The following is a 20,090-nucleotide window of genomic DNA, read 5'->3' on the forward strand; positions in this document are numbered from 1 at the left end:
ATTGATGTCTAGAGTTATATTAAGAGTGTTACTGTACTTTGTTTTAAATTACAACATTGCTTGTGATGTTTACGTGAGTGCGTGTGTTTTTCTGTTCGTCTATGTACTGTACTGTACAGTAATATGAGAGTGGTATTCAAATTCACAGTAAGTAATGATATAAAGTACAACTAAACGATAAAATTAATAAAAAGTATTAACTAACCTATAGAATAAACAGTGAGTAGACAACAAATGTTTGGTATATTAATTTATATTGATATATAGACGCATCAATGTTTATGTTAACAAATATACGGTGGCCAAACCTTATCTTCATAGGAACCATGTACCACGTATCAGAAATAGGTGAGAGCCGCATACTATACTAGAATGGTATTATATAGCCTATATATATATAGAAGATAACACTAAAGTCTGATCTCTCCTCCTAAGTATATATTCCGTATATCAAATCCTTACCCCTTATTACTTAATAAGGGATAAGGATCCGATATAAAGGATCCGCAATAAGGATCTAGAATAACGTATGGCTCGCAAGTCGCAGTTTGGTCAACGCAGATATTGTATGGGGTGTTCATCATATAATTCTCTTCTGTATCTAAATGAGATACGGCGTCATTTATTGTGATCGTGACTAAATTCATAAAATTAATTTTAAAAACTATTATAATGATTTTATTCATTCAAGAAACTTATTTACAAAGAAATAAAACTAGAACTAATCGAAATAAGTATATTTACAGGATACGTCTTTTGCCAAGTCTTATGTCGCCATCATTGACCTAATGGTACTTATCAAGTCAGTTTAGGAATGTGAAAGATAAAAAAGTAAATGACACTTCGCAGATGGTACAATTCATTTCATTCCATTCTGAATAATGTTTTCTAATGAAGCCATTGCGTCCTCCTTTTGAATCAATATATAAGTCTGATAAATAAAATATTAAATAAATTATATATGATATTAAAAAAATATTTTATTTCACAAGAAAATATGTATATATTCTAATGTAAGAAATTTATACGTGTTCCACTTTATTTTGTTTTCTCTATTTGTAATGCATATCATTTGTTTTCTCCATTTGCAATATGATCTACTGCATTTCACTTTTGTTTCATTTCTAATGCGTTCTATTTTATTTTATTTTTCAAACTATATGCACTTTAGTTTTTCTTTTTTTTCATTTTAATATCCTTTTATTCACTTTTAGCCATTTGTATTGCATTTTATCTCATTTTATTTCTGTTATAAAGAACTTTAAATTACTAAAATAATTATAAAAATTGTAAATTCAACACATGTATATACTCGTATAATGCTTTTTATTTCATCTTCCTTCATTTAAAGTCACGTTATTTTATTCTTTTGACTAATAATTCACTTCATTTTACTTTATTCCATTCCTAATGTGTTTTATCTACTTTCTTCCATTTGCAAATACATTTTATTTTATTTTATTTTATTTTCAATGTACTTTATTTTACGTTTCAAATATATTTAATTTAATTTTTTCCATTCCAATCTGCTTCAATTAATTTTTAATCTATACTTCAAAAAGTAAGATTTAATTAATAATGAATATTAAATTTATAATTAAAAAATAATTTTGACACAGAATTTAGAAAATAAAACTTAATACTCTTATTAATTAAATAAACATTTTTAATTAATTGTATTTAATGTAATTTTTATTTTTTCAAATTTTATAATAAAAGTCAAAAATTGAAGGAAGTAAAAATATTCTTACAATAGAAGAATTACAGAAAAATAATATTTTACAAATAATTTATTGTGACACGACATCGTCGTAATGCCGTGCTGCAATTTTTAATCATATTTTTAATGGATTTAATTTAAAATATATGCTCTCCACCTTAAATTAGTAGTGTCTTGCCCCTAATAACAGTAGTCATGCCGGTCATCTATGTAAAGGGGAAAATTGAATTGAAATCGCGTGACTTCCAAATACTGGGAGTTCGAATATAGTTATTCGGGGCCATTTGATCCTACGATTTCTATACTTTCTCTCGAATTTCTTGTATCTAACTCCGTTCTTCAGATTAAAGTAGGACAGACAGATAGAAAAATGCCAGTGGAAATTTTAGAAAAATTGCAGCCCAGTAAAATAATAAGAATGTATTAAGATGCGTATTTAAAAAATCAATTTCTTATTTTAAATATATAATAAAATAAGGAGCACTTTAAGGTATATGATAAAATTCTTGATGTTTATTTAAGATTAGAAAGTGTTTGTAAAAAAATGAACAAGTTTCCATGGACAAACAATTTTTTTTCCTAACTTTTTTTGTTTATTATTTTTGGAGATTTTCCAAAAAAAAAAAAAAAAAAAATTCGGCAATTTATCTTTTGAGAAATGTATGCTTTGTTAAACACGAGGTCATAATGTTACTACATGAACAAATAATGTAGCTATAAGAAAAGTATAAAGATTTTTATGACAGATTTTCTTTGTTTTTGTGAAAAAATATTCAAAGATTCTTATAAAATTTTCATAATTTTTTTGACATCAGAACGTATTGTTCGAGATAAATCCTTTTTCTCTTATAAAATAATGTATGTGTAGATTATGATTTTATAGTTAATTAAATAAAATTTAATTTAAAAAAATAATTATAATTCTAAAGAAAATATCGTTTCGTAGAAATTAATTTTTTTTAAATAAAATTTTACAAAATTTAATTTAATTAAATAAAATTAACAAATGAGATGCAACGTAGAGATTATTTCTTGGAGGAATTAATTGTGAATTTTTATTGATATTTTAGAAGTTTGTCAATTATTATGTTTTTAAATTAATTAATTTTTTTATTTATTAATTTAGCAACAAATTTTATTAATTTAGATATAAATATTGGTAAAATTACATAAAAAATAATCGCTTTAATACAATAATCTTATTTAAAAATTTCATAACTTCATAATATTTTAAAAATAGAAACAGAAACAATTGCTAAATTACACAAATTTAAATTTTTAAAATAATTATTAAATGATATTCAAATATAAAATTTATTTATTTTATTTTCCCCGCTGTTTTATAACAGAGGGAAAGCGTGACAATCTGTCAAAAAAATGACCCCTCCAAGTTTTCTATATGTTTATACTCCGGTGACCTTGAAACATAGAAAAATGCAGAAAAAGTTTGGGGTTTTTTTTATATCTATATGAATATCAATGCGTGCGTGGGGGATGATTTTGTCCATCAACTTTCAAGTTTAATGACTCCTATGCCTTTTGTCGAAAAATTTCTGAAATTTCGCAGGGAGGTTTTTATACTAGAAAGGTCGATGTAATTAAATTCTGGTGGTTAAAGGTCAAGAAGGTGGAGAGATAGAGTGAGTTCATATGTCATATCGTAAATGGACTTAATAAAGATTTTATTCGTTATTGAGCTGCAATTTAAAAATAATGTAGATCTATAAATTCCCACTGTCGTCTGTCTGTTGTCTGTCATCCCGTCCACCCTTAATATCGAGAAGGGAATTAGATATATAAAACCTAAAATCAGATGTAAAGCCTTAGGAGCAGGAGGCCCGAATTAACTATACAGGAACTTCTGATACAAACCGGAAGTCAGATTATTTCAATTCAAATATTTTTTTCCAGAAGGAATTAGAAAAAGATGACCAACAAACACTGCAAATTTGAGGTGGAGAACGTTTTTTAAATTGAATAAATCAAAATACGATTACAAATTGAAACCCAGAATTATGAAAATATCATAATAAATAATTGCTCGTTAGTATTTACAATTTTTGTATTCATTATAAAACTCATCTCTACCCTAAAATTCAACTTTTTGCCATTTTATAATAATTAATAATATGAAAAGCTTTTTAAAATAAAATTTCGTAAGAGAACACACACAATTTTAACTCTTGTCAGAAAATTTACCTAATTCTTTGCTGGATTTTGTAAAATTTACTGTTAACTTAATATTATAAAAAAGACTTTATTTAATAAAACGCAGCACTTTTTAAATTAGTTTCTTCTTATTAAAAATGAATTAAGTTCATTAATTAATCTTTAAAACATTTGTTCTTGTTCATTAAACCAAAAGAAAATTATACAACGTTCTCGAGTTTTTCTAATAATTTATTAATTATTTTTAAACAATTAATAAATACTTTTAAAGTTTTGTAATTATTTATTATTTATTATAAATCATTAATTAATGAAACATTATTAACTAGAAAAAATTAATTTCAGAGTTTTTGTTAAAGTAAAAGGAATTTATTTATTATCACGGCTGAATAGGTTGAAATTATAATATTATTAATTAATTTTGTTATTATTATAAACAGATACTCGATCGAACAAGAGATACTTCAGGTGAAGTACCCTGTTTACAACCTCCTTAGCTATATTTGGATTTATAAATCAATACAAATGAATACAAAATTAATAAATTTGGAAAATTAATTTTAGACATTTTATTAATTGAAAATATTTTTTATTTATTAAATTTTATTTAAAGTTTTATATGAAACTTTTATAGCATAATAAATTTTAAAATACAAGAAAATATAATGAGAATTTTTAATTGTTTATAAGATTTATAATAAAACGAGCAATTATTTATTGAGACATCGACACAATGGCGGGCTGCAATTTTTAATCATTTTTTTAATTTAAAATATATGCTTTCCACTTCAAATTAGTAGTGGCTTGCCCCTGTACATCATACTTTACCTTTAACACGAGAGTCGTGCCAGTCATCTATCTAACTCCTTTAAGGGGAAGAGGTATGAATTGATATAACGTGATTTCCGATTTGAATCAGAAGCTCACTTATTGTTAATAGGGGCCTCCCGCTCGTAAGGCTTCCAACTCTTATTTTGGATTTTATGTATCTAACTCTCTTCTCGCTATTAAGGAAGGACGGGCAGACGGACAGACGGGCGGAAGACAGTGGGAATTTATAGGTCTACAATATTTTAAAATTTCAGACCAATTTAAATGCACATATTACTCTACTTTTTAAAATGACTTTTTACAAATTTATTATAAAATTATCAGATATTTAAAACTTTTAATGGATGTTTTCAATTATCAAACAATTATTAAATATTTGGACAAATAAGAATAAAAAATATACATGCATATATATATATATATATAGGGGAGACCGGGGCAACTTCGGCATGCGGGGCAAGTTTGTCAAGCGCTTTTTTTTAAAAACAAATTTAAAAAAAACTTTGATTATAGGTTAGGCAGTTGAGTTTTATTGGTGGCTTGTTGAGTGTAGTGTTTTTATTGTTCTCCAACAAGCGTAGTTGAATTATCAAGCAAATTTTCATTTTCGTTCAATTCCATATAATATTTTTTTTNATACTCGATCGAACAAGAGATACTTCAGGTGAAGTACCCTGTTTACAACCTCCTTAGCTATATTTGGATTTATAAATCAATACAAATGAATACAAAATTAATAAATTTGGAAAATTAATTTTAGACATTTTATTAATTGAAAATATTTTTTATTTATTAAATTTTATTTAAAGTTTTATATGAAACTTTTATAGCATAATAAATTTTAAAATACAAGAAAATATAATGAGAATTTTTAATTGTTTATAAGATTTATAATAAAACGAGCAATTATTTATTGAGACATCGACACAATGGCGGGCTGCAATTTTTAATCATTTTTTTAATTTAAAATATATGCTTTCCACTTCAAATTAGTAGTGGCTTGCCCCTGTACATCATACTTTACCTTTAACACGAGAGTCGTGCCAGTCATCTATCTAACTCCTTTAAGGGGAAGAGGTATGAATTGATATAACGTGATTTCCGATTTGAATCAGAAGCTCACTTATTGTTAATAGGGGCCTCCCGCTCGTAAGGCTTCCAACTCTTATTTTGGATTTTATGTATCTAACTCTCTTCTCGCTATTAAGGAAGGACGGGCAGACGGACAGACGGGCGGAAGACAGTGGGAATTTATAGGTCTACAATATTTTAAAATTTCAGACCAATTTAAATGCACATATTACTCTACTTTTTAAAATGACTTTTTACAAATTTATTATAAAATTATCAGATATTTAAAACTTTTAATGGATGTTTTCAATTATCAAACAATTATTAAATATTTGGACAAATAAGAATAAAAAATATACATGCATATATATATATATATATAGGGGAGACCGGGGCAACTTCGGCATGCGGGGCAAGTTTGTCAAGCGCTTTTTTTTAAAAACAAATTTAAAAAAAACTTTGATTATAGGTTAGGCAGTTGAGTTTTATTGGTGGCTTGTTGAGTGTAGTGTTTTTATTGTTCTCCAACAAGCGTAGTTGAATTATCAAGCAAATTTTCATTTTCGTTCAATTCCATATAATATTTTTTTTNTCAAAATTTTAAATGATATTTATTTTAGAAGTTAATATTGTTTATTTTAAAATGTCTAAATTAATTAATTATATTAAAATATTTCGTTAAAAACTTTATTTAAAGAATTTAAATTTAAAAAATCCAATGATAAAAAATATATGAAATATTTTATTTTTATATCATTTTTTGAAAGAATTTCTTATATTGTTCATCTTAATGAAGTATATAAAATAACAATAAGTATAAATACAAAATTCTAAAGTTTTCCACATATAAATTTAATTAAATTTTATTTTAACTTTTTCAGATCGTCCATTTGAATAAAGCTGACACATTGCTAATTGGCTTCCCGGCATTCTGTATTCGTTTTCATTTCTATAAGTGATAACATTACCATTATTGTAAGTCTTCTGATTGGTTGGGGAGATATTATGGGGTGGACCGTATTTTCCTAAGTCATGGTTCGATTTGCCTGAAAACTTTCCTGCAAAATTTCAGAAACATCTGACCAAAAGCATCGAAGTTATTAAGCTTCAAACAGGATGAACAAAATCGCGCCCCCACACACAATCATCCATATATACAGAAAAAATCCCAATGTTTTTATATTTTTCAAGGTTTCCCGAGTCAAAAATACCCAAATCTTGAGATGATGGTCAGTTTTCGACAGATCTCTATACTTTCCCTCTATACTTTCCCCTATATAACAACCGAGAAAGTAAAAGGCGTGAATTAATATTATCCATTGAAAGTATGGTTTTATAATAAAATACAATTTAAATTTATAATTATTGAAAATATTAGTAGCTATTCGAAGAGTGATTTCGGTGTCAAATATGGCAATTTATTTCAGTTATATAAACGATTATTCGTTCAGAATTTTGTTCATTCTCATCCATTCCTATGTTTTCATTAAAGATTTATATTGTACTTTCAGGAATTTATTATGATGTGGAGAAGAAATTATCTAAGGTATACTAAAATGAAAGAAATTAAATAAAAGGAATCATTTAAATATCCTTAAAATGGGAGAAATTGAAGTAATCTGAGAGTAGGAATCATAGTAAAATAAATAGAGAGATATGGATTAAGTAGAAAAGATAAGTAGAAAGATATGAAAAAATTCTACTCTGCTACAGTAGAGTAGAAAAAAATAGCATTAAAATATTTTTAGAATAGAAAGAATTATACTAAAATATTCTAAAATAAAGCCTTACTGAAGTATTTTACTTTTCCGGTTGTTATATATGTAACGTACAAGGTCTGTTCAAAAAGTATCGGACCTTATTTTTTTCCGCGTAAACCAATGATGCGCGAGAGACCTCCTTTGGTGGAGTTGTGGAGGGGACAGTCGTGCACATCTCTGAATTTTTTCCCGCCTGCAGGAAGCGTCAGTCGTTGGCAATCGGCCTATGAGTGAGGTCATGTAGAGCGCTCTCGTCGGATTCCACTAAGCTGAAAAATGACTGAACAACGCGAGCAGCGGTATTACATCAAATTTTGCCAAAAACCTTGGCGATACCCGAGTGTAAATCATTCGCAAGATTCAGTAGGCTTTCGGGGACGATCCTCGAGGCCAAAAAAAAGCGCGGCAGGTCTGCAGCAATATCAAAGGTCATGTTGACAGTTTTTTCGACTCTCGTGGGGTGGTGTGTCGTGAGTACGCACCACAAGGCCAAACCATCGCAAAGGAGTACTACCAGGAGGTCCTTCGTCGTCTTTCCGATACAGTGCGACGCGAACGACCGGATCTGTGGTCGATCAAAACTTGGCAGCTCCATCGTGATAACGCATCCGCCCATTCTGCGCATCTGATTCAGTCTTTCGTCGCCAAACACAATACTCCTGTGGTTCGTCACGCTCCGTATCTCTCCACATGGCTCCGTGTGACCTTTGGCTATTTCCCAAGCTGAAAATGCCGCTAAAAGGAACACGAATTTAGTCGAGAGAAGACATCGTGCGAAATGCGACGGACCGGCTGATGGCCATTCCAGAAAATGCGTTCCAGCAGTGCTTTCAGCAATGGCAGGAACGCTGGGAGAAGTGTATACATTACCAAGGAGACTACTTTGAAGGGGATTAGGGTTTTGTACCTCAAAGTCAATAAATTTATTTTTGCCGACCAAAGGTCCGATACTTTTTGAACAGACCTTGTATATAACAAAGGAAAAGTATGGCGATCGGTCAATAAATGACCCCCAAGATTTTTACATTTTTGCATTCAAAGGACTTTGAAACGTCAAGAAATGCAAAAATTTCGTTTTTTTCCCTGTATGTATGGATGTTTGTGTGTCCAGGGGGGGCTACGATTTTGTTTACTCACTTTGAAGTTTAATAACTCCTGTGCCGTTCGTTGAAATTTTCTGAAATTTTGCAGAAAGGTTTGTGTATTAGGGTAATTGATGCTATTAAATTTTGGTGATTAATGGTCGAAAGGGTGGGAAGATAAAGAGAGGTCGTGTCGTATCCTCAGTAGGGTCAGATTTAATGAAGATTTTACTCGTTATTAGCATTTACTATTTTCTTTAAAAAAATCATCTCTATCCTCGAAATTAATATTTTTGCCGTTTTATAATAATTCCAGAATATAAAAAGTTTCAATATAAAACATTATAACAGATGGTGCTACATGCAGTTTTAAAGTTGCCGGAAAAGTTAAGCAACTCGTTACTGGGTTTTTAGAATAGAAGGAAATTGCACTAAAATATTCTGTGTGGAAAGAAATTATGCTAAAATATTTCTAGAAGGAATTACATTTATTATTCTTTCAATTTCTGAGAAATGTGGCATTAAATTAATTGAGTTATTGAGAAATTGTTGTTAACAAAATACAATCATAATAACGTTACTAAGCAAGAAAAGAACACTTTTACGCTGTAAAAATTTAAAATTAATAAACATTATACTTCAAAGTGCAGTAATTTATTTCTCTTTATTTATTTTGTCATCACTCCTAGCATCAAAGCATCCTGTGTTGTTTAATAATTAATTGCTGCTAAATATCTTGCAATTATTTTTTAAATGTTGTTTTGATTTAATTATATTGAAATTGTCATTTAGTTTCACTTATAAAATACGAGTATTTTATTTACATGTTGTAATGCTATGTTTCTCAACTACTTTTTTAAACTTTCTCTCTAGAAATCCGGGAATTCTCTAAATATTTCTGTAGAAAACATAAAGATGAAAAATTTTAAAAATACACGGTAAGGAAAAAATACATAAAGTATCTCTATTCGAAGCTGTCTATAGAGATATGTAGCAGTCCAAAAGCGACAAAATTTTGTATGGTAAAGTTTCAGTTTATAAGGAAAATTCATTACCATGAGACGTTTTGACGTCGCTGGAACAGACGTTCACTGTCTATTTCTGTACGTGCCTGTCAGCAAATTCCACTGCACTTTTTCAAACTCACAGTGTGATGGCTCTTCAGCCACGTTTATTTTTAGTTCATCTTTTTGAAGAGGCTAATTCTGCGAGTGATTTATTCCGTTATTGCCCGGAGGTATCGAAAAGTGAACAGTTTTGTTATTCTGCAACTGTAGCAGAAACGTCTTGCATCGACTACTTTTATGCAAGATGGAGCTTTCACATATCAGAGGTGGTACATAGCAGTTACCGAGAACAGAATGATTTTAATACTATGGCTACCTCGTTCTCCAGATCTTAAATTCTATGACTTCTGATTGTGGGATCCTCTAAAAAGCATTTTTATTTAGGCTATATTCTTAACCTGGCAGCTTTGAAGGACAGAATCAAATTGCGTGTGAGAAACATCATAAGATCAGTTATGTTCGTCCATTGAAGACACCGTTCATTGAATTCACGTTTTACCGCTTCAGAATGGAACTGTAAAGTTAAATTATACACTAATTCTATTACATTAAGTAGAAAATTTAATATAAAATAACTTAATTTCTCATGTTTGTGTTACAGAAAACTGCATGTATATCAGTATAATGTTATATAACCATAAACAGGTTCAAACTATAATAATTCTTGTGCATTTTATCGAAAATTTCTAAAGTTTTGCAAGAAGGTTTGCATATTAGGAGGATTGACGCTGTTAAATTTTGGTGATTAAAGATCGAACGGGTGGGGGAAGAGAGGCGGTGACGTGTCACCTCGAATGGAGGTGTAAAGGAATAAATATTTTACTCGTTATTAGCATTTACAATATACTTTTTAAAAAATAAAACTCGTCTTTACTCTCAAAACTGAGCTTTTTGCTACTATATAATAATTAATAACATAAAAAGTTTTAAAATAAAATCTTATAACAAGTGATACCATATACAGTTTTAATTTTATTACCGGGAAAGTTAGGCAGTTTGTTGCTGGATTTTTTGAAAAAATGCAAAAAAGTTGCTGTAAAAACATCACAGAATTCTTCTGGACAAAATTTATTCTAAAAATTAAGTAGGAAAAGATATAATAAAAAATCACGCACTGGTAGTTAAGAAGTAATTGCAACTATTCTTGAATACCAATTTAATTAATGCCTATATTATTAATTAAATTAATGGCTTTATCAGTTTAACAAAGAATGGTTAGTAAGAGTTCTTTGCAAACTAATGTTATGAAGAGAATGTTGAAAAAAAAAGTGAAGAACAACGTTCTTTCGCTATTGTTTTCGTTAATTGTAAACTCTCAGCGACATTAGAGATACGTTGTTAACCAAATTAAGTATAAATGACCAATGATATAAGCAAAATGTTTTGTATACATAAAGGCGCGCCATCATAAAAAAAATTAAATCAGATAAAAGAAAATCATGCAAAAATTAAAACCTTAGAATTAAAAAAAAATGCAAGTAAGGCAAAGAAAAACGAGGTAATAGAATTAAATAAAGTGACAACAAAAAGACGAAAGTAAAGCATTAAACTAAATTTCACTAATGGGAGAAATACTAAACGTGCTTAAAAAGTTCAAAAGTTAAAAGAATTAAACTTTATTTATTAAAAAAACAAAGATAAAATTTAACTTGAAAGATGTAACAAGTTTAAAATTGTCAGAGTTTCTTAAAAGAATTCTTTGAATCTAAGAAAGAATTATATAGTAACAATTACAATAGATCCCGCTTTATGACCTCTTAACAATGTTACCCAACATTTATAATCATTAAAAAAGCATTTTTTTAAATTTATTACAAATACCCGTAATTTACGGTTGAATTATATTCTTCAAAACATTTTACGCTTAATCAACAAGAAAATCAAAAGTTTTTTCTATACGAAAACGCTTTATTTATAACGAAAAAAAACTTAAACTGCGAAAATTAAGTATCTAATACAGTAGAGCGTCGTTTATCCCAATCAATTGGGGACTGGGGTGATTCGGATAACTTATTTTTCGGATAACAAATCATGTACGAAAAAATATATTAATTTATTCCATGTTGAAATTTCTCTCCGTTGCGTGTCGCTTCGCGTTGAATTTTCGTCGATGTTAAGCCTAACGAAGACTATTGTATCGTTAAAAATTATTTTTTTATTTTGTACAAACAAAATAAATTTATTGAAAAATATAAAAACAATAAAAAAATTATACTTCAGATGTTAATTTAGTATCAAAAACGTAAAATAATTGAGTAACCCGAGAAATAGCCGAAGATTGCAGCGCCACAGCACTAGCGAAAATTTAAATTTGCCGACTGGAATGCTTTCGGATAACGGACGTTTCGGATAACCAGCTTTCGGATAAACGACGCTCTACTGTAGTTACATACCCTCGATTTACGACATAATTTTTTATTGAAAAATAGTGACAGAGCCAGCTTAATTTATTGTTATAAATTGAGATTACTTTCTCAAAATAGTCTAAACTACATATCAACACACAAAGTGACTAACAAACATGACAGTTAAATCATTTATTTTATAGAATCACAATAGAAAATTTTTCTCTATAGAAAAAGCTAGTGTCGTATAAGAAACGGCCGTAAAGCGAGGGTTTCTATTTGTGGTATACGAACAAACCAATGTCACACGAAAGATGCTCTTACAGTATATATACAGTCGACCTCCTATAACACTGTTGATTATTCCGTTTTATATGAATTTTATGTTGTACCAGTCACTTAGATTTTACAAATATGTGTGCCGGGCTGTGAACGGTTCACGTATTTCTAAAATCTAAGTGACTCATACAACATGGAATTCATATAAAATGGAATTATCAACAGTGTTATAGGGGGTCGACTGTGTATATATATAATATGTCTGTATGTATTTATTAATACAAATAATATTAAACAGTGAAGAAATAATTAATATTTTTATATGATTTTTTGAAATTTTATAACATATAAATTATCTGTTATATACATCAATTGTAATTTTTGATGAAAATTAAAGAGAAATTTAAAATTTGAATAAATTTTACGTAAAAAATAATTTTATTATTTAGAAAATATAATTTTATAAAAGTAGTTTCTGAAATTTATACTTTTTATCGTTTTAATTTAAATACAAATATTTAAGTCGTGATGGAATTGTTGAAAATTTATGAAAACTCGCGAATTTAATTAATTTAAAACATTTTTCTTTAGTAAATTTTAATTATTTTGTTAACATTCAATGACAGTACAATAAAATAGATTATTAATCAGTGATTCTCAACCGATGTGCTGCGAGATTTTTGAAGTGTGCCGCTATTGCGAATACCCATACATAAGCATTGTCAGACGAGTAGTCTGACGTCGCTTATGTACGGTTCAATCGGTTCTACCTTCCTAGGACGCGCTTGGAAATTGTAACTGGTGTTACCGGTAACTGCCTGTAGTTACCAAGGCGTTTAGAAAATGCCACCTAAGTAACTAACCGCGTTTAAGAATCATTGTTATGACGGTTGTCCCCGCGGTACTTACCGAAGTACCGCCAAATTTTTAAATCATTAAAAGTGTACCGTGACGAAAAAAAAGGTGGAGAATCGCTGATCTTAATTATGGCAAGAGACATTCTTCATAATCATTGGAATGTTGGATTTCTTTTATCATTTTAATTATATTAAATTTATTTTAGTGTAATTGCAACGAAAGACGTTCGTTTAATGAATTAAAAAATTAAAAAAAACAGATATTCACACAAAAAAGGAAAGAATTTTACAACATTACTGAATATATTAAATTTATCCAAAGTTGGAAAGTTGATTTCTTTTCATGAAGATGACATAGGATCGATACATTTTACATATCATATTTTTGTATTATGAAAATAGGACACCGTAGAAAACTTTATATTAAACTTATAAATTATTTTAAAACTGTAACTTTTTATCAGAAATTTACTTTATTGTTATCTCGACACCTATGAATAGAAAATTAGAAATTCTATTGCATTTTAAGAAATTGAAAACTGGAGATTTTTCCATAAACAAATAAAATAACACCGATATAATGTAAAAAAATTATATATATATTAAATAAATAACGCTGCTTTGTTTCGTCTTCAGCATATGCTATAAATAGTTAGTTTTAAGTATAGAAAATAAAATCCCATCTTTTGTAGATATTTTTACCTGCCAACTCAGTTCAATGGAAGCCAACTAATTCTGTTAATATGATATTCGTTTATTGATACATTTTTATTCTTGCACGAATTTCTCATTTTTGTTTAATAAATTTTATTTTGCTGAGTTTTATGAAGATTTCTTTACGCTTGTTTGCTAAAACCAAATTCTTTTCATGATAATATGTAAATAGCTTGCGAAAGAGAGTCAGTCTGTCGTCAAGAGATTCGAGTTTAATTAAATTCTGTCCGGATCTCAATATTTACCATGGTAAGTATGGGTCAAAGTGACTTTTCTTTTCTCTCATCCATGGTCAACCTAATTGTCTTATGATGATTTCACCGCCATCAAACATCTGATATTGAATGTAATCCAGATCCCATAATTGATCGATGGTAATATCAATCAAGAAAGCATCATTCCCGTCCATTACTTTGACTGGTTAGCCCACACGAAATGGTTTAAATTGTGTTGGCCATATGGCTTGTATTATAATGGTGGCTCTACCCTCTTAGTGCATATAGTGCGGATAGATTAAACAAACAAGTTAATGCGTCGAGTAACTTCACCACTAACCAATCAATTCTCACTCGTGCTGATTGACCTCATTGCCAGTCACGTCACAGAAAATAAGCGAAATTGTAGCTGGTCACATAGCATTAATGTTCTTGTGTCACGTATAGAAAACCGATAACTTTGTAAGAATATGATATTTGATATAAATAGCTAAACAATAGTTTATTTTCTAATGGTTTATTCAATAATGCTTGTTAACTAACGTTACAAGATAAACAAAGTCACAGAATTGGAATTCAATATTTTCCATTTGTACACACAACTTACATCAAAATTAATTAATAAAATTTCGATTTCATTTTCTTTAATTGAGTATTATGAAAAGTGAAACTATTTATAGCAATTTCTCATATAATTTTTCAATAACAATTATTTTTCTCGAAGAAAATTCAAATTGCAAATCAAAATTTTAAATGATATTTATTTTAGAAGTTAATATTGTTTATTTTAAAATGTCTAAATTAATTAATTATATTAAAATATTTCGTTAAAAACTTTATTTAAAGAATTTAAATTTAAAAAATCCAATGATAAAAAATATATGAAATATTTTATTTTTATATCATTTTTTGAAAGAATTTCTTATATTGTTCATCTTAATGAAGTATATAAAATAACAATAAGTATAAATACAAAATTCTAAAGTTTTCCACATATAAATTTAATTAAATTTTATTTTAACTTTTTCAGATCGTCCATTTGAATAAAGCTGACACATTGCTAATTGGCTTCCCGGCATTCTGTATTCGTTTTCATTTCTATAAGTGATAACATTACCATTATTGTAAGTCTTCTGATTGGTTGGGGAGATATTATGGGGTGGACCGTATTTTCCTAAGTCATGGTTCGATTTGCCTGAAAACTTTCCTGCAAAATTTCAGAAACATCTGACCAAAAGCATCGAAGTTATTAAGCTTCAAACAGGATGAACAAAATCGCGCCCCCACACACAATCATCCATATATACAGAAAAAATCCCAATGTTTTTATATTTTTCAAGGTTTCCCGAGTCAAAAATACCCAAATCTTGAGATGATGGTCAGTTTTCGACAGATCTCTATACTTTCCCTCTATACTTTCCCCTATATAACAACCGAGAAAGTAAAAGGCGTGAATTAATATTATCCATTGAAAGTATGGTTTTATAATAAAATACAATTTAAATTTATAATTATTGTTTTAATTAAAAATAATATAAAACTGATACTGATTCCACTTGCTTGAATCCATTACGGCAAATTATATAAGTAGATCGATAGTAATAAACGATGATCAACATCGTTGTAGTTCAAAATACTAACGTTCAGTCGTTGACTTCACAGCAATCTATTTATAGGAATGTAATCAACAAATGTTTCTTTATGTTTATGAAATCCACTGAATATTTCCAAAATATCATCTTAAACGTTTAAAACAGTACACAGATTTATAAAACTTTAAATTAATCTAATTCTGTAATAATTATAAAAGAACTGTAAAGAATTACGATACGTGTAATGTTTATAAAATACGAAGAAATAAATGCTTCATTGTATAACATTTGGATTTAAAATAGCTTTTAAGTAATTTAATCAAATGTTTTCTCCTTTATTTGTAAAATTTCGAACTTTTTGAATAACTTGTTTATCGTTTAAAACTATAAAATTGAACGATATAAGAAACATAACATACAACACTGTGATTTTTAATTATTATATTTGTCTAATTAAATTATTTTTTTATAATTAGGTTATTTTTCATAATTCAATATATTTAGTATTTATAGAAAAGTTTATTAAAAATCTCACCATAAAAGTATCATTATTATAATCAGTTTATTTGGAAAAAATAATTTAATTTAAATAGGGAAATAATATATCGGTGAATGTGTAACTGAGAATGATAAGGTTATGTGATAGAGCGTAAATCTCTAAGAGTTTTCAATCTTGTGTAGGATGAAAGATTTCTTGAAGGGTGATATAATGATGGCTTCAGAAATCTCTCTTTGGTAAGGATTTAATATACTACGTTTTATTTGACTGTTGGTATGAAAAAATGCTAAAATGTGAAAAAGGGAGGAAAATGTCTTAAGAAATGTTCTAGACCAGCGATTCCCAACCTGTGGTACGCGTACCCCTGGGGGTACACGATAGGTTCTTTAGGGGTACAGAAAAAAGTTAGTTATTATGGCGGAAAAAATAATATATTATGTATCCCAAATTAATAGTATTAAAAAATTATTAGGTAAAAAATGTTCCTTGCAACAATCACAACTTTATTATATATTTCGAAATGCAAAAATAGAAAAAAAATTATTCTGCCGATTGTACAATGCAACAGATCAATAAATGTTGCGCATTCGGTCAATGGTAGTGGGGATACCATTATACGTGATTAGTGATTATGTTACGGACTTTTGATGATGGGGTGGTTACCGTTATTATTATTATCTCTCAACAATATTCCCACGTTGTTCCAAAAAGTATGTTTTTTGTTTATCAAAAATATTTTTTATTGTTAGCAAGGAAAAGGACATATAGCTAGTTTCTCCAGATTTTCCCTAGATATCTCGTTTCAGCATCAGAACGTTTTTCAAAGCAAATGGCGCTAGTTATAATTTTATATTAAAACTAACTTCCAAAATATAATTTGTTTTCGTTTTACATTAATTAATATACATATATATATATATATATTTTGTGCAAAATAAGAAAATATTTTCGGATGATACGATAGCCATGATTATTTTTTTCAAAAACGGGAAATTGTCGTTAGCCATCCACAAAAGTTCAACCCAGGGCGACACGCAACGGAGAGAAATTTCGAAATTAGGTACGTTAATTTCATTTTTGATTTATCATTAGATATGGATAAGTGGTTGAAACAAGAAACAAAAAAAGAGCTAACACATAATGTGGAAAGGGTTCAATTGGCAAATACCTCTCAAGACAACAGCATTTCGGATGTAAACACTGGAAAAGTCTCGAAAACAGAGAAAAACAGAAAGTACTGCAATGAATATATTAAATATGGATTTACTTATATAGGAAATGAAAACTGCCCTCAACCACAATGTGTAGTATGTGGAGATGTTTTATCTAATGGCTGCATGAAACCTTCCTTACTCCTACGACATTTACGAATGAAGCATCCCAATTATAAAAACAAGGAACATAATTTTTTTAAACGCTTGGAGCAAAATATGAGTAAATCGAGTTTGAAGCCGTACATCCAGTCATCTGACAAAAATCTCGAAAATGCCGTTGAAGCTAGTTACCGTATTAGTTACCGTATTGCTAAATGTGGCAAAAATCATACCATAGCTGAGAATTTGATTCTTCCCTGTATAAAAGATGCTGTTCGCTGTATGCTCGGAGAAGACCAAGTACCTAAAATGAACAACATTCCTCTTTCGAACAATACAATATCTCGAAGAATTCACGAGATGTCTGATGATGTTGAAATGACAACAATAAGCCGAATTAAAAATAGTAAATTTTTTGCTATTCAAGTTGATGAAAGCACAGATGTCGCCAATTTTGCTATTTTGCTTGTTATAGCAAGATATTTGGTCGATAACGAAATTGAAGAAAACCTATTACTTTGTCATCCTTTGTCAGAACGCACAAGAGGTGAGGACATTTTTAATGCTATTGATTCTTATGTCAAAGAAAAGGGAATTGATTGGTCTAACTGCTGTGGATTATGTACCGATGGTGCCAAGTCTATGTCAGGTATTTACTCTGGTCTTCGCAGTCGTGTAATGAAAGTAGCCCCGAACGTAAATTGGAGCCATTGCTGCATCCATAGACAAAATTTAGCTTCTAAAAGCCTTCCTCATAAATTGAAACTTGTTCTTGATGAAGCTGTCCAAGTGGTTAATTTTATAAAATCGAGGCCCACAAACGCAAGAATTTTCAAAGTTCTATGTGACGACATGATGAATCTTCATTCTACATTGCTCCTTCATACAGAAGTGAGATGGTTATCTCGTGGTAAAGTTCTTACCAGACTATTCGAGCTTAGGCATGAGGTACAAGTTTTTTTTGAAAGCAATCCTTTCAAGCTCTCATCCAAATTTCATGACGATAAATGGCTTCAGGCTCTCGCATATTTATCAGATATTTTTCTGCATATAAATAAGTTAAATTTGGCATTCCAAGATAAAACAACGATATTTACTGTGTCTGACAAAATTGAATCTATAATTAAAAAATTTGATTTTTGGAAGTTATGTATTAAAAATAGTCAACCTGAAGTATTTGAAACATTGCACAGTTTCTTATCTGAAAACAAATTACGACTTTCTCCAGAATTAAATCAACAAATAGTTGAACATTTACAAGGATTAAAATCGGATTTTCAGAAATACTTTCCAAAACCTGACAACACAAACTATTGGATTCTAAATCCATTTGAAGAGGAATACTTTCAGGTAGCTAAATTATCAAGTAAGGAAAAAGAGAATTTGATCGAAATTTCAACCGATTCGATTTTAAAATGCCAATTTAAATCAAAATCTCTTTTTAACTTTTGGGCAGACATTAACAAAGAATTTGAGCTACTTTCTGATAAAGCACTTCAATTTTTGTTGCCATTTACAAGTACTGTGCTTGTGGAAAGAGCTTTTTCTTCCTATCTGTATATTAAAAATAAGTATCGCAATAAGCTGAAGGCAGTTCCAGATTTGAGATTGTACCTCGCATCAGTCGAACCTGACATAAAAAAATTATGCGAGAAAAAACAAGGACAAGGCTCACACTGAACTCCTTTCATACGAAATTAAATACTTTGAAGTTAGTTTTTTGTGCAATTTTATTTTTATTGTAATTTTTATATTTGTATTGTAAATGTGTTTATTTTTACATGTATGAACGTAAATATATTCTCTTTATCAACATTATAAATTAGTTTTTTTAAATTAAAAGTTACAACATGTAAAATTAACAATACGATTACTCACTAAATTTCTTAAATGAGGGGTACAATATAGAGAAATGACATGTCACGGGGTACGCTAATGAAAAAAGGTTGGGAACCGCTGTTCTAGACAGTTGAGCTGCTGTTTTGTATTCTTTCAATTAATGATTTTTAGTTGACTTCAGTTAACTTTCTTATTATTGAATATACGGTCTTTCCAAATGTATCCAAGGATTGATTGGAAGCAGGTGGCATGGAGACTATTGGTAATGTTTGTGATCTTAAGAAGAGATGTGATGATCGATCTACGTCACCGATACGTCGCTCGCAACACTCAACGACGAAAAATATTGATAATCCTGACGTAAAAGCTGATTTACTTATTAACACTTTTTCTGACATTTGGTCGTCTATGTATTTAATCACTCACTTTAATAACTTTTTCTAAATTTTCCTGTTAAAATACAGTATTTAAATAGGCCCAAACTTGTACTACCATTTCATAAACATTGGTATATTGATTTCATTTACGGTTACTAAATAATCCCATTTAGCTTAGTTTGGTGGGATACTCCAACGCAACACATAAGAGAGGACTTTCTATAAAAAAAAACCGCCGCTATTTAGATGGGGACATATTTAGATATGTAAACGAAAATTCGGAGAACTTCGTGTGTTAGTGCGTCAACCCACATCCAATGTTTAGCGGTTTTATTCACTCGACTACTGGTAGGCATTCAA

At 29.1% G+C, this 20,090-nt stretch overlaps 1 protein-coding gene across 1 annotated transcript; it reads left to right on the forward strand.

The window, feature by feature from the left end:
- The first annotated feature begins 17,295 nt into the window (after positions 1 to 17,295).
- Positions 17,296 to 19,392, forward strand: LOC111619515 (zinc finger BED domain-containing protein 5-like). The gene has a single exon (XM_023361247.1). The coding sequence runs from the start codon at positions 17,296 to 17,298 to the stop codon at positions 19,192 to 19,194; it is 1,899 nt and encodes a 632-aa protein (XP_023217015.1). The 3' UTR covers positions 19,195 to 19,392.
- The last annotated feature ends 698 nt before the right edge of the window (positions 19,393 to 20,090 follow it).

This window comes from Centruroides sculpturatus, unplaced genomic scaffold, assembly GCF_000671375.1.
Source record: "Centruroides sculpturatus isolate CEXI.00-Female unplaced genomic scaffold, Cexi_2.0 scaffold185, whole genome shotgun sequence".
NCBI classification, from domain to species: Eukaryota; Metazoa; Arthropoda; class Arachnida; order Scorpiones; family Buthidae; genus Centruroides; species Centruroides sculpturatus.

What these genes read in the sequence shown, in the direction of transcription:
- LOC111619515 (XM_023361247.1), top strand. Translation starts at nt 17,296, where the DNA reads ATGGATAAGTGGTTGAAACAAGAAACAAAAAAAGAGCTAACACATAAT.